The sequence below is a fragment of the Mercurialis annua genome, linkage group LG3 (genome assembly GCF_937616625.2).
Source record: "Mercurialis annua linkage group LG3, ddMerAnnu1.2, whole genome shotgun sequence".
NCBI classification, from domain to species: Eukaryota; Viridiplantae; Streptophyta; class Magnoliopsida; order Malpighiales; family Euphorbiaceae; genus Mercurialis; species Mercurialis annua.
The window spans coordinates 67,508,017-67,521,774 of record NC_065572.1 but is presented as its reverse complement, the minus strand read 5'-3'; the positions used below and the strand labels follow the sequence as shown (position 1 = coordinate 67,521,774).

The 13,758-nt window shown below is 34.8% G+C and overlaps 1 protein-coding gene across 2 annotated transcripts; it reads right to left on the bottom strand.

The window, feature by feature from the left end:
• Positions 1–2,371: 2,371 nt before the first annotated feature.
• LOC126674760 (uncharacterized) lies at positions 2,372–8,558 on the bottom strand. Of its 2 annotated transcripts, XM_050369262.2 has the most exons (4): positions 8,075–8,558; positions 7,630–8,001; positions 3,170–7,553; positions 2,372–2,980 (listed from the first exon to the last, which is right to left on the bottom strand). In XM_050369262.2, the coding sequence occupies exons 1-3, from the start codon at positions 8,213–8,215 to the stop codon at positions 3,210–3,212; spliced, it is 4,857 nt and encodes a 1,618-aa protein (XP_050225219.1). In that variant the 5' UTR covers positions 8,216–8,558; the 3' UTR covers positions 2,372–2,980; positions 3,170–3,209. The 2 variants fall into 2 exon arrangements, with proteins under 2 accessions (XP_050225219.1, XP_050225220.1); XM_050369263.2 differs by lacking the exon at positions 8,075–8,558 and having other exon boundaries at positions 7,691–7,782.
• Positions 8,559–13,758: the final 5,200 nt, after the last annotated feature.

The following is a 13,758-nucleotide window of genomic DNA, read 5'->3' as shown; positions in this document are numbered from 1 at the left end:
GATAGTCAACTAATGTATTACATATGATAAATATAATAGTAAATCAAATTGTATAAGGATATTTTTCTATCTCTTAATAGAACTTTAAGTGTTTACTAATAGATTATCCAATTGAAACTAATAGATTTCCAAGATTTACCAATTTTGTATCAGTATACTATAAAAATATGTGTACTATTAAGATAACCAAGGTTTTCAAAAAGGTTTAATAATAGATTTCCTAATATTCACCGATAATAACACAATTTAAATCGGGATAATATTGCTTTATGTTTGTTACTAGGTTACTAAAAGTTTACTAAATAATTACCAAATACTTTTACTGATAGGTTACACTTTCAACTATTAGATAACACAAAGTTAACCAACAAAAATTATTTTACACCCTTTAACATTGCTATAGGTTTACTAATAGGTTACCCAAAGTGTCTTAATAGAATACCAAATGTCAATTACAACCAGTAGACAAATTGTGTAAGGATTTTGATTTTTGTAAATTCACCAGCTGTTTAGTAAACTATATGTATTTTATTTTTTTTATAAAAATTATCAGTAACTATTTTTTTTATAGTAAAAATTTATCCTTAGTAAATCGATAGTAAACTGTTAGTAAACTAACTTATTTTTTAGTAAACCGATAGTAATCCGTTAGTAAATTTGAAGTAAACCGTAAATTTGATTAAGAAATACTGATGGTAAATTAAGCAATACTTCATTTTAACATTTTATAATTTAAAAATAAAAAATTAGAATTTGATTTTTAAATAAACAGATTAGTGAACTTATAGTGAACCCATGTTTAGTAAACCGTTAGTAAATTGAAATCGTATTAAATCGTTAGTGAACTAACAAATATGTTTAGTAAATCGTTAATAAATTTGTTTTTAAGTAAACTGATAGTAAATTTATTTTAATTATAAAATAAAAATAATAAAATTAAAACTAATTTATTACACTTTTTATAATACTATTTGGTAAACTAATAGTAAATTAAATAATAATTTATCTTAATATTTTATAATCTAAAAATAAAAAAATAGTAATTTGTTTTTAAGTAAAGTGATAGTTGACCATTAGTAAACTCTTAGTGAATTTATAGTAAATTGTTAGTGAACTTTATAGTAAACAAATGTTTAGTAACCATTGATAAATTTATTCTACATTCTAATAAATTTTATAATAGTTATTTTTTATGTAAATCGATAGTAAGTCATTAGAAGAAAGAACATGATAGTCATCCGACCCATCTTAATATTTTTCTGGAAGCAGTAAACTCGTTAGGATTCAGAAATAAACAAAATTCAATCAAAAATATCTTAATCATGAAATTACACATAATTGTACCAAAAATTCAAAATTAAAGTACTAATAGTGTACCAAAGCCAATTTGTTGGTAAGCAGAACATCCAACTGACCTGCATGCTCGACAATATCCTTTCTCTTTCTTATAGAGACATCATGGGCAATCTCAGCACAATAAGTCTTGTTGTGCATCATCAAAATTATTCATTTCCTGCTTAAAGAACTCACTGACTCCATCAAAACTATTCAATTCAGATCACCAAATTGCATAAATTTTCTCTAATTTTTTTTCTTAATCTCAAGCTTTTTCAGAACAAAAATGGCGTTAACAGTACCAAATCTAATCAAAGAAAAAAAAATTCCCATTCAATTCACATTCTTGGTATTACTAATATGCGCCACTGTCTTCTTATCAGCAAACAACATAAAATTCCCTTCTCACTCTCCGATCTTCAACAATCAAATCAGTCGCCGTCTCCGATCTCAAATCCGCCGCTAAACAACGTCGCACCGCCAACAACCAGAAATGTCGATACTAATCATGATTGTAGCAGTGATAAGACTGTTAATTATCATCGCCATCTCAAACAAATCGTACTTTTCAAAACAGAAAATTTATTTTTGCAACAAAACTCTAGTCAAACTGTAAATTTCAATTAATTTTAGTCAATAGGTGCTCTTGAGAATATTTAGGTGTTTTGGGGATATTTGTCTAAAAAACTCAAAGATAAATTAACTTTAAAGCACATACACAAGGGCTTTTCTTTTAAAGAGGTTAGTTCACTAACCCATTCTCATTCCAAAATACGTTCGGAAAAAAAAAAGAATTTGGGTCCAAAAGTATAAATAATTTACTTTGATGCACTGGACCACTGTATTGACACCAATTCTGAATGAGAAACATACTGCACGTTGAATGTGACCCTGATGGAGTGGAGCAATAGAAAACAACCAAACAAACCTCGACATGGAACCAATCTTATAACTCGTCCACCAGAGACGCAACCAACCCCGTACAGACGAACCTGCAGTGTTTTAGCACAGATCTTGCACAAATAGAACAGACATGTATCGTGAATAATCATCGGCATTTTGGGTATAAAAAAACAAGAATGCTCCAAAATTAAGTTGACAGGAACTAACCTTCAATTTATCGAGATACAATTTAAAACTCTAAAGCAGATATCACCTGCCATTTGAATCGTCCTACATGTCCAGCTGCTTGCTATTTTATATATATGTGACTAAAGGAAAGATGGGAGGAGCAAAAATGAAAAACAGATAAATTAACATCAAAGCACATACAAAATGACTTCTGTTCTAAGCAGTTCGCTAACCCATCCTTAATCCTCAGAAACGTTCTGGGTCCAAAGTATGAAAAAAATTTGTTGCACTAAACCCAGGAATGGGCACCAATTCTGCGCTGCTGGGAAACACAAACTGCATTTCTGACAGTTAACATATCTACAGAGGGGGAAGTGAACAGCAGGCACCCAGCACAAATTCAAGCTTGCAGACCCCAAACAGATTCCTTTTAAATACAATTCCTAGTCCTCTAAGGCTGGGTTCCAGATGCTGAATGACATCAAATAACTCACTTACCACCCATCCACTGAAGAGCACGAGTGAGATGACAGCCTCTCAGAGTTAGCAAGCATTATCCCAAGAGACCCGAAAACTGAAAAAACAAAAAACAAATAAGAATCCAGTTAACAATTACGAAAAACTCATGCACCAAAAAATACAATCCTCCCACCAAAGCTTTGGGTGGAAGGCATCAAGTGACATTAACATATCAATCCGGTCACACAAGATCTCAAGGTAAACAAATTAAAAAACAAAGAAAACAAAAAATACCAAAACTTACAGTAGGTTGATAGATCACTAGTTTGCACCATTAAGCATCTCTATCGCCATGATGGTTGCTTATAACCTTCCCACCCATTCTCTGGCTCTTTCCTCTTAGAAATGCCACCACCTGCCACTTGATATATCCTTGCCTGCTCATTTGCAAGGCCCAGCGAATTGGCAACAGACAATTGCCTTGCCACTATAGACGGAGTCTCATCTCTCCCTTCCATGTCTAGACCTAGAGGCCCAGCATTGAGATCTAGACCTTGCCTCCCCCATTTTCTACTACTTTCTGTTCCGGCATTATTATTACTATCTGGAAAGCTAACAACGAAAGGCCTTGTATACTGGGATGGAACTGCACCAGCAGGCGCTAATACTTGAGAATGCACTGCAGGAAAGCAAAGTCTCCCACCAGATGATGAATCCACATATGTTGACGAGCCACCTGAAAATGTAGCTGCCGGTAGAGGAAAGTTGGTCCCAAAAGGAAAGACAGGATATTGATATGGCGAGCCTGGAAAGGGTACTGCAGGTGCTGATGACAGCACTGGCCCTCTGTAGAGGTCAGTATTGAATTGGGTGCTTCCTGTAGGAGCCAAAATTCGCTGAGGCCCACCAGGTGTAACCATTGGGAAAGGATGCTCTCCTCTTTCCGGCAAGATAGATTGAAAAGCAACAGCTGGATAAGAATTCACTTGAGAAAACCATGACGAGAAATTCCCCATCTCTGCATTGTTTAACCGAAGGCCAGATATAGATGGCTGGGAAAGCATACTATTCCTGGTGTGCTGGCCAAATGGAGATAGTTCAGCCTTTGCCTCATCCACAAGGGGCCCATCATTCAAGTCAAAGTCTCTGCGGACAGTTGACTCTCCATTAGGAACAGGCACTGAAGATGATTTAACTCCCTGAAGATGTGCATCTATTCTAAGACTGTTACTTGTTAAGTGATTAAGCATATCATATGGCCCCTCCACTCTATTCAAATCAAGATCGAGTCCCCCCGAGCTACGTGCAGCTGTAGAAATCACTGATTGATCATATTGCAGATTAAGATTATTAGACAGGTCAGCTACAGAAACAGATCCTCGAGAAGCCGAATCATCGAGGATTCTTTCGTCTGGAATATTCAAGTCAAAATCCAATGGAGAGCGACCAGGCTTAGCAGCTGCTGCACCAGAGAGAGGGCTATTGCTGGTACCTACAGATATCTCCAAAACTTTTCTAGGTTCGGCTGGGCGGAAGGCACTTGTGGCTGCTGATCCCTTCCAACCAAGCTCCCCCCTGTTCTTCAACAAGTCCTCCGGAGGAACAAATGGCCTTTTTGCAGCAGAAGCCACAGTGATTGAAGTAGGTAAGGCAACAGAAGCAGAAGACACAGGTATATGCGAAAGACTAATCAGTTGAGTAGTAGTAGAAGATTCAGGGGCTCTTGAGTTACTTGGATCCCCGTCTCTCCCGTCATCAGCTTCATTAAGGTCAAAATCCATTTTTGCTTCAATAGCTGATCCTCCTGCCGCACCAGCACCAGATGTACTTTCTTCAGCTTCATCAGTGGGATTGCCAGGCAACTTAAGACCTTTAGACCTTATTTCCTGCTCTGACTCAGGAACAAGGACTGAGAAAGCTTTAGGAACAGCCAGGCCACTGCTATGTTGTTTTTCAGACTGATTTCCATCTAGACTCTCTTCCAGAGACTCAGCACTATCTTCAATAACAGCTGAACCAACATTACAATCCGCAGCAATACTACCCTTTTCAGTAGGCCGACTCTTGCCATCTATTTCATCAGCCTTATCAGATTTCATCTCACTACCAACGACTTCAGACACCTTATCTTTTCTAGAAGCAGGAGTTAACACATCCCCGACAGTTCCTCTAGCAAAAGCAGAGTGTGTCATTACAGGAGGTTTTTGCTCTGCTTGCGCGGGAATCTTCAACTCTTCATTCATATTTCTATTGTTCTCACTATCTATTGCCATTGATGAGCAAGATCCTTCAATAAATCCATTCCCACCTTCTAGACCGGCAACATGAGACTCATTTTCACTTCGAATACAATTGTGTAACCTTTCTTTTGCATCGCACAAGTCATCTGCGTTTACTCTGATATCTGTCCTTTCCTTCCATGCATTTTCTGCACTAGTTGATGTCTTATCTAAAGTATTTGAAGGGGGTAAAGTCGCTGAAGTGGCTGGTAAAGATTCTTCTGATTTCATACAGCTTTCTAGACAGGGTTCTGCAATTTGCTGAGCATCCACACTGGAAGAATTTGAATGTCCATTAAGCACCTCTGTTGGTTCTTCATTCAAACATGAAATATTTTTAGCTTCAGCATCTTTAGGGACTGAAATACCTGTAATACTACCCCGCTTCTCATGTGCATCATCAAAACCATCTACACATTGTCTTCTGTCTTGAGTAAGGTCATCACCGGGATATGATGTCAATCTAGAGTCATTGCTTGCACAAGAATGGTCTACAACAGTGGTGTTTCTTTCTGGAGATTGATTTGGAGAAGCAATATCAGATTTGGAAATCTCCCCAGCAGCCACACTGGCAAGAAGGTTCATTCCAACATCATCTCCAGCGGTCATTGAGGCATTCACTTCGGAGTACTTCACACAACTTTCAATCAATGCATTCATGGAGCTAAAAGAACCTACGTGCAGTTTCCCTGATTTATGTTCATTCCCTGATGACGAAGAAGCAGCTTTGAAAGCATCTGCTAATTTCCTACCATCATCACCAATCCTACAGTTCTCTTTATCAGGGACAGTGGCAGGAGACACCCCCCCTTCATCAGACCCAGCAAGCACCTCCTTGAAATCATTACTTTGCCATGACTCGTTATTAACATCAGAGATAAAATTAATTCGATATCCATTATTCTTTTCCTTCATGCTGTGATCAAACTGTTCACGCAGTGGAGAAGAAGCCCTACTATTCATGACTGAAGGGTCTTCAAAAGATCCTCCGCTTGCACTTTGTGCAGGACTACGACCCCTATTAGGGATCTTAACAATTAACTTGTGATTCTCAGATACAGGAACATCAACTGCCTTTTCACATGTCATACTGGATTGACTTCTAAAGGAAGTACCCCTGCCTGGTCCAGTCTCCTTTTGGATACCAGTTACAGCCGCACCCTGGTATCCATTGACAGCTTTGCGGTGCCGAGAAGAACTCCCAGCGGTTTTATTTGCTGTCATTGAAACAGCCGTAGAACTCCTTGCATCATCCTTAGCAGAAACTCCGCCAGATTTGGGATGATCACTGGAATAAGATTGACTATTGTTATGGGACTGACAAGAACTGCTGCTTTTATCATCCCTTGTTACTGTCAAAGCAGGGTCAGAAGCACTACTACCAGCAGTATTTTGGGCAGGCCCTTCTTTGAAGTTGTTAGCCACAGATACTGAAGATTGTACTTGTTTCACTGATCCTGGAGAGACAACAGATTTGGACATAGTCTCAATCTGGACCACCTTCACTGGAGTATTTTTTAAGGCAGAAAGTTGGATAGCCGGACTTTTGATTGCAAGCTCTGCAGATGCACCAGAACCAGAATGTTTGTTCACACCATGAGAGATCTCAGGAAGACGTGATCTTGTTGCCCATGATACAGCCTGATTAGAGCCAGACCTTGCATCCATTTCAGCCTCAACACGTTTCTTCCACGTGTCAACAAGGCTCCTTGCTTTTTTCTGAATTTCCAAATTCTTATGCGTACGCAGATGATTCACAGACTTTCCTATGTTACACATTTGCAAAGCATGAAGATTTACGGGAAGTTTGTCAAGAGCACGAAGTAAAACTAAGAGAAACTCCTCAATTGCTTTATCGTTATCCTTGTGACTGCTAACATCACCAATCTTCCCCTTATGAACCTCCTGCAGCCACTCATCAAATACAGGCAAGCCCCTAAGCTGCACAAACTGATTAAGGCAATCAAACTTATCAGTGGCAGCTATTACACCTGCCAGTATGGATAGACCTGCCAAGTCTATCTTTTTTTCATTTCTCTCGGTAAGCATAAGTTGCACAAATTTCTCAACACCTTCAGAATCAACAAGCCCTCCTTTTTCGGTAAATTTAGCAATCTCATATTTCCAAAAGCTTTCAGACCTAAAGTACCCAGAATCACCATCATCTAATTTTGAATAACGTTCTCGTTTTACAGAATCAGTTCCCTGATCGCCCCGTTCCCTTTTCTTTCCCTTAACTTGAGATGGAAACGATGAGGCACTGTTTTGTACACTATCTGAACCTAGCTTTACCTGTGAAGTTGATGTCGGACCATTCATTGGCTTTGACGAACGCCCACTATGCGGCACTGTTGCGTGCATTTCTATACGTGTCTTACACAATAGCTGATCTACTTCTTCTTGCCGCTCCTGTTCAAAAGAATGTCAACCACCATGATTTATCAATTACTACAAATCAAGAGCAGAAAACACTACTAACACTTACATTAATATAATCTTGATCAGTTAGCCACCATAAACACTTGTTAGTAATGTCATAAACTCGCCTGCAAACAAATGCGCAAAACCCCGATGGAAGTTCAAGACCTGTAGGAAGGAAGGCAACTTTACACGGATGGAGTAAGGATGCAGCAGGAATCTCATCCTTATGAAACGAATAAAATACTTCGTTCGGCTCAGCTTCCGAAAGGAGGCCTTTGCCGAGCTTAACTTCAGCTGGTCGATAAAGCCAATTCACAGTTAGCTTTAGCTCGTTCTCTTTACCAGTACTCAGCCAACGAATTATTCCGATAAAAGGAGGGGTATCTTGTGGTGGTTTGAACAGAGCACAATCTCCTACGCTGATCCTACGGCCATCCTGCTAACCGGAAATCGTGTAAATATAAAATAAGACATTGTAAAATCATTTCATACATGGAAAATAAATGTACCTTTAGAAATGAAATACTTGAAGAACTAGAAGAAGAATACGAAGCAGCAGCTGAGCTTACAGCACGAGTGGAATCTGTCCACATGTGCCGGCGGTCTCCACCTCCGATTTTCCTTTGCTCAGATACGCTCCGGCCATGCATAATAGCCTTTTTCCTGCATTTTCCCTTCTTAACCCTACCATCAATCCCACCGAAAACAATTCCACCAATTCTCCAATCAAAAATCAGAAACCCTAATTTCACTCATTCGATTGAATTCTTGTACTTCTGCCTCTAATTCGCCCGATTAATCGATCAGAATCCACCTCCGGTCGCTTCAATTTGATAGACTTCGATCTAAAGACTCAAAATTTAAGTGACGAAATGCAAATCTTAGAGAATTTTTTGTTAGTTTTCTAAAGAGAGAGAGAGTAATCGAAGAAAAGTGAGACGGGAGAAAAAGGAAAGCTTGTGTTTGGGTGCTACTTGGGTCTTGGGTAGAAACGAGACGGGCTGCATAATTATATTTCATATTTAAATATCTGAAAAATAACATCTATATAAATAAATTAGTTTAATATATATATATATATATAAAAAACAATTGCAATATGATAATTATTTAGAAAAATGTATTTAGTGAAATAATTGGTAATAATTATGAAATTTATATGATTTTTTTAAATCAACGAACAAGATTTATACTCCCTCCGGTCTATAATATTTGTCGCATTTGGCCATTTCACATAGATTAAGAAAATAATAAATATGTCTTGATTTGTGTATAGTTCTACTAAATTGTCCATACTAATTACCACTTGTTTTATATTTGACTAGTTTTTTTAACCTTACAAAGTATTTATTGCTAGGGATAATTTTAGAAAAATAGCAGTTAATGCTTTCTTAAAACTCTAATGTGACAAATATTATGGACCAAAAAAAATTCTCAAATGCGACAAATATTATAGACAGGAGGGAGTATATATCTGCTCAAAAGCATATCAGTTACAAATATAAGATTCAGGATAAAATTCGATAACCTGATATAGAACAAGACATCTATACTAAAAATATAAACACCACGATCGCAGGTCGTCTTATTAATTTTAAAAGTTGAAATTCTATGCTGGAGCTGCATAAAGCTTTTGATCCATCAAGGTTCTGCAACCTGCAAATCTGAATCACCGCAAAGATTGTTGAAGCAATACAATCTACAAGAAAGAAGCTTGAACCACTACAATAACTTAAATTGAATTAAGAAACCACAACTTGATTGGATTTGCCAAGAATGAGTACAATTGAACGCCCCAAAACAATAAGCCTTTGATCCATCAAGGTTCTGCAACCTGCAAATCTGAATCACCGCAAAGATTGTTGAAGCAATACAATCTACAAGAAAGAAGCTTGAACCACTACAATAACTTAAATTGAATTAAGAAACCACAACTTGATTGGATTTGCCAAGAATCAGTACAATTGAACGCCCCAAAACAATAAGGCCTTGATAGAATTCGCTAAAAGAGCACCATCAAAATATTTATCACAACTAAAAACAATTATTTTTTTGATAATTAGGGAGGGGGAGTGCTTGTGGGAGGATTTGAACCCACGACCTTGGCATTTGCTGCCCAGCGCTTATACCATTTGAGGTACAGCTCGTTGGTAACTAAAAACAATTTTAAAATCGGAAAAACTTACAACCAAAACCAACTTTCGGGCAGATAAATTTATTCAAAAACCCGAAAAAGGAACATAAAAATATAAAAAGAAGGGCGAGCAAACGATAAAATTCCGGTCTAAAATCGAAAATCATCGTTTTCTATCTAAGAAAACCAAACAGTGGAAGCGGTGGAAAAAAAAAGGAATTTTTCTCTCTCTAGCTAAACTAGAGAAGATAGAGCTCCTATAGATCATACGCACAAAATATACTTGATTTGTTTTTGCATATAGATAATTGTATCATATACTCGAATTTTAGTTATTTAATCACTTTAACTTAGATCATAGCTATTTGGCCTCTCAAATCTACTCGAATGTGTTAGTAAAAGTTTTGTTCCTATCACTTTACACATGCGCATTTTGTTCCTATCACTTTACACGTTTTCTCATTTTAGTAACGCCGTTTAAAAATTGTTATTTTTATACACCAATTATCAATTTTTATCAAATCCATGCACTGTTCAAAAATCTGGCAAAAATTGTTGACGTGTCACTATTTGATTTATTATGACATGTTATTATCCGGTTGCCAATTTTCACCGGATTTTTGAACGGTGTATTAATCAGAAAAAAAATTGATAGTTCGTGTACGAAAATGACAATTTTTAAACGAGGTGGTTAAAATGAGAAAAAGTGTAAAGTTGATGAATTTTTATGATATTAACCATTAAATCAACTATGTTTTATATTCAAACTATGTAAAATTTTATAATGTATAGAAGTTTAACTTTAGATGGTCCTTAAACACATAATTATTAACTGTAATAATATCAAAATAAATAAACTTTGATGGATAGTTCAACAAATTTAATCATAATACTATTTTTTTTTTGAAAATTGAATATAAGACCTTACGCGAGAGAGTCACGTGAATATAATATATTCAATAACAATTTTACATATTGAAATGTGATCTCTGCACGAAATATAATGATTTATCTCCTTAATTTTATTAATTATAAGCAACAATTAACTTTTGGGTACTCCATATTATTATATTTATTCTATTATTCAGTTTATCTTTAATATCATCTACCAACATTTTTTTATATGAAAAGTTGAAACATGCACATTTGAGTGATTGACATTTTATAGTAAGGTCACTTTGATAATTAATACATCATATGTAGACATTCAATTTAACAAATAAACTTTAATAATCAACCATCTACAACTTTTAACACAACCACTTAGATAACTAACATTATTCAACACAAAAACATTTAATTAAATAAAAATTTAAGTATAAATTATAAATCGTAACCTTTATTTATTGTAAGTAAGCACCTTTAATTGGTTTGTAAATTTTTATAACACTTTAATACTATTCGAGAATCAAAAAAATATACAAATTAGAGTTTCATATTTAATTAAAAATCAATATGCAACAGTTACAAAAAGTAAATTGCCGAATTGCTCGTGATCGACTCTATTTATCTATTATCTTAAGTTCACACCTCTCTTCCATTTTTATTATCTTTTATGCTTGTTGGTTGTCGTTTTTCTCAAAATTTAAGCATAAAACTCATAAAATATAGAGTTATTTATATTGAAGGTTAGATAAAATAAAGGCCTAATATCTTAAAGACATCTGACCTTTTAGTCCCTCTTAACATGGCGTTGAAAATTGGTCATTTTATCATATTTGGCATTTTCTCATTTTAATTGTATTCTTAAGCATTAAATTGACCTTTTTCATTTAAAAAAAAATTAAAAAATTTCTTAAAATTGACTTTTATTGCATTAAATTGACCTTAATTAAGAATTTTTTTGAACATTTTTCAAATAGAAAAAATATCAATTTGATACTTAAGGATACAATTGAAACGAGAAAATGCAAAAGAGGATAAAATTGATCAATTTTCAACGTTATGATAGGATTGAAAAGGGGCTAAAAAGTCTCTATATTTATGAGTTGTATGCTTAAATTTTGAGAGAAATGACAACCAACAAGCATAAAAAAATAAAAATGGAAGAGGGAGGTGTGAACTATTAGGATTATAAATAAATAAATAGAGTCGATCACGAGCAATTCGGTAAAAGAGTGATCTTAACTTTAAATGAATATAATCACACTTTAATTTATGTTCATTTATGTAAACAAATAGAGGAGTTTGAGTTGAACTCGTTAATTAGCTCATAAATGAATAAGTTCGATCTCAGTTCGTTTAATATTTAAACGAACGAGTTCGAGCTTAGCTTGTTTACCATTTAAATAAACGAATATGAACTAGATTTAATCGAACCAAGCTCAATTTTGCTATTTAAATTTCAAACCGAACTCAAACATAACAAGAACACTTCATTCATGTAATGAGTTGAAGATAGTATGATAGAGTTACCCGGTTGTGAATGATAGGGCATGTAATGAATATACTATCATATCATGTCAGAATATGACTGGACTAGATTGGGTGATTAATTAAAAATTTCTGTTGACTGACAGACTTTGATTGGGATGTTGTTACGTGCGGGAAATTTTGTTTGATAGAGGAGAAAAGATAAAATGACAGAGTTGGGATTTGATGGGTGCATGAAAAAGGGTAGAATTGTAAATTGAGATGTAAGGGTGGGGGCAGCAGAGGACAGACTGAAACTCACATCACATGTGGGAGCAAGATGATGGAGAAGTTAAGGTTGTCCTGACTTGTTCCAACATGACACATGGGCAAAGTAAGAAAGCAAAAAGCAACTTTAGGTCCCTATAGTATATAATTTTTATACTTTTGATCCTTAAACATCTATATTTTTAGTTTATATATGTATTTTTAAAATGAATGTAGTATTATTAAAAGTAAAAAAAAAATACACAAACACCTTATAATGAATGGACTCTCCTTTAGTCCTTTTATTATGAAAGTTTAAGTTAAACTCATATTCCTCTTTTAACAACAAAACTCAAATGGAAACAACATCAGTTATCAGTTAGGACCATAAACCTAATATTTAAAAATGATGTGAAGTATTTTTATAGGTCTGTTTTTGCTGCCGAGACTCGCTCTTCAAGACGCAGTCAAATAGGCAATTCGCCGCAAGTGGCACATGGTGGATTGTAAATCTGACTCCCATGTTGTGATTGATTTCTACAATTGCAATAATAAATTGTAGATGAAATTTTAGGACATGCTTGTAATATTCGATCGTATAACTTTTTTCCATATTTGTAGAGCGAAATGCTGAGTTAGTAATTCTACTAATATTTTGTATAATGAGGGTCCTCTTGAACTGATTCGGATTTTATATTTTGATCTTTCTTCTTCTTAATAAAATTCTCTTTAAAAAAATAGAAAAAAATTAAGTAGCAATTTTCACTCCTTTACTTATAAACAATAAGCAATTAGCACATAAAATAATTTTATGGACAAATTAATCATAAATCAGTGATTATGGTCAATTAACTCTATTTTGACAAATTAGTTAACAAGTTGAGAGGGCTAATTAACAATTGAGAGGGAAATTAATTTATAAATTGAAGGAACAAATTGCAAAATTGGGATTAATTGATCATAATCACAAACTGTATAATTGATTTGCTCACAAAATTAATTTATGTGTTAATTACTGTTTACTTATAAATTAACGAGCAAATTGCTACTTAAATCAATAGAAAAAGGAAAATGTTATTTAACCCAACAAATTATACCACCTTCAATGTCTCTCCTTACGTGATAGTATTTTATTTTTCCAATTTCCCTTAAAAAATGTATATTTCAAAAAACAACTTTTAATCCCTCCACTGTTACTGTCACGTCAGGTGAATTGAAAAAGTTGAGCTAAAAAAAGATTATATAGCATTATTAAAAATAAAAAAAAAGGTAAAATGAGGTCTACTTTTTTAATCTTTGAACTATGAAGAGAAATGGACTGACTAGGACGCACCAATGTCTACAAATTACTTCAAGGAAATTTGGAACATACGAGGGCTCGTTTGTTGATAGCAAAATCTATAACGGGCCACATTAAAGTCCTACAAGAATATCTTCTTT

Coding starts and splice junctions, on each gene's coding strand:
- LOC126674760 (XM_050369262.2), bottom strand. CDS start 8,215: ATGCATGGCCGGAGCGTATCTGAGCAAAGGAAAATCGGAGGTGGAGAC. Junction 8,002..8,074: donor CAAGTATTTCATTTCTAAAG/GTACATTTATTT, acceptor TCCGGTTAGCAG/GATGGCCGTAGGATCAGCGT. Junction 7,554..7,629: donor CTGATCAAGATTATATTAAT/GTAAGTGTTAGT, acceptor TCTTTTGAACAG/GAGCGGCAAGAAGAAGTAGA.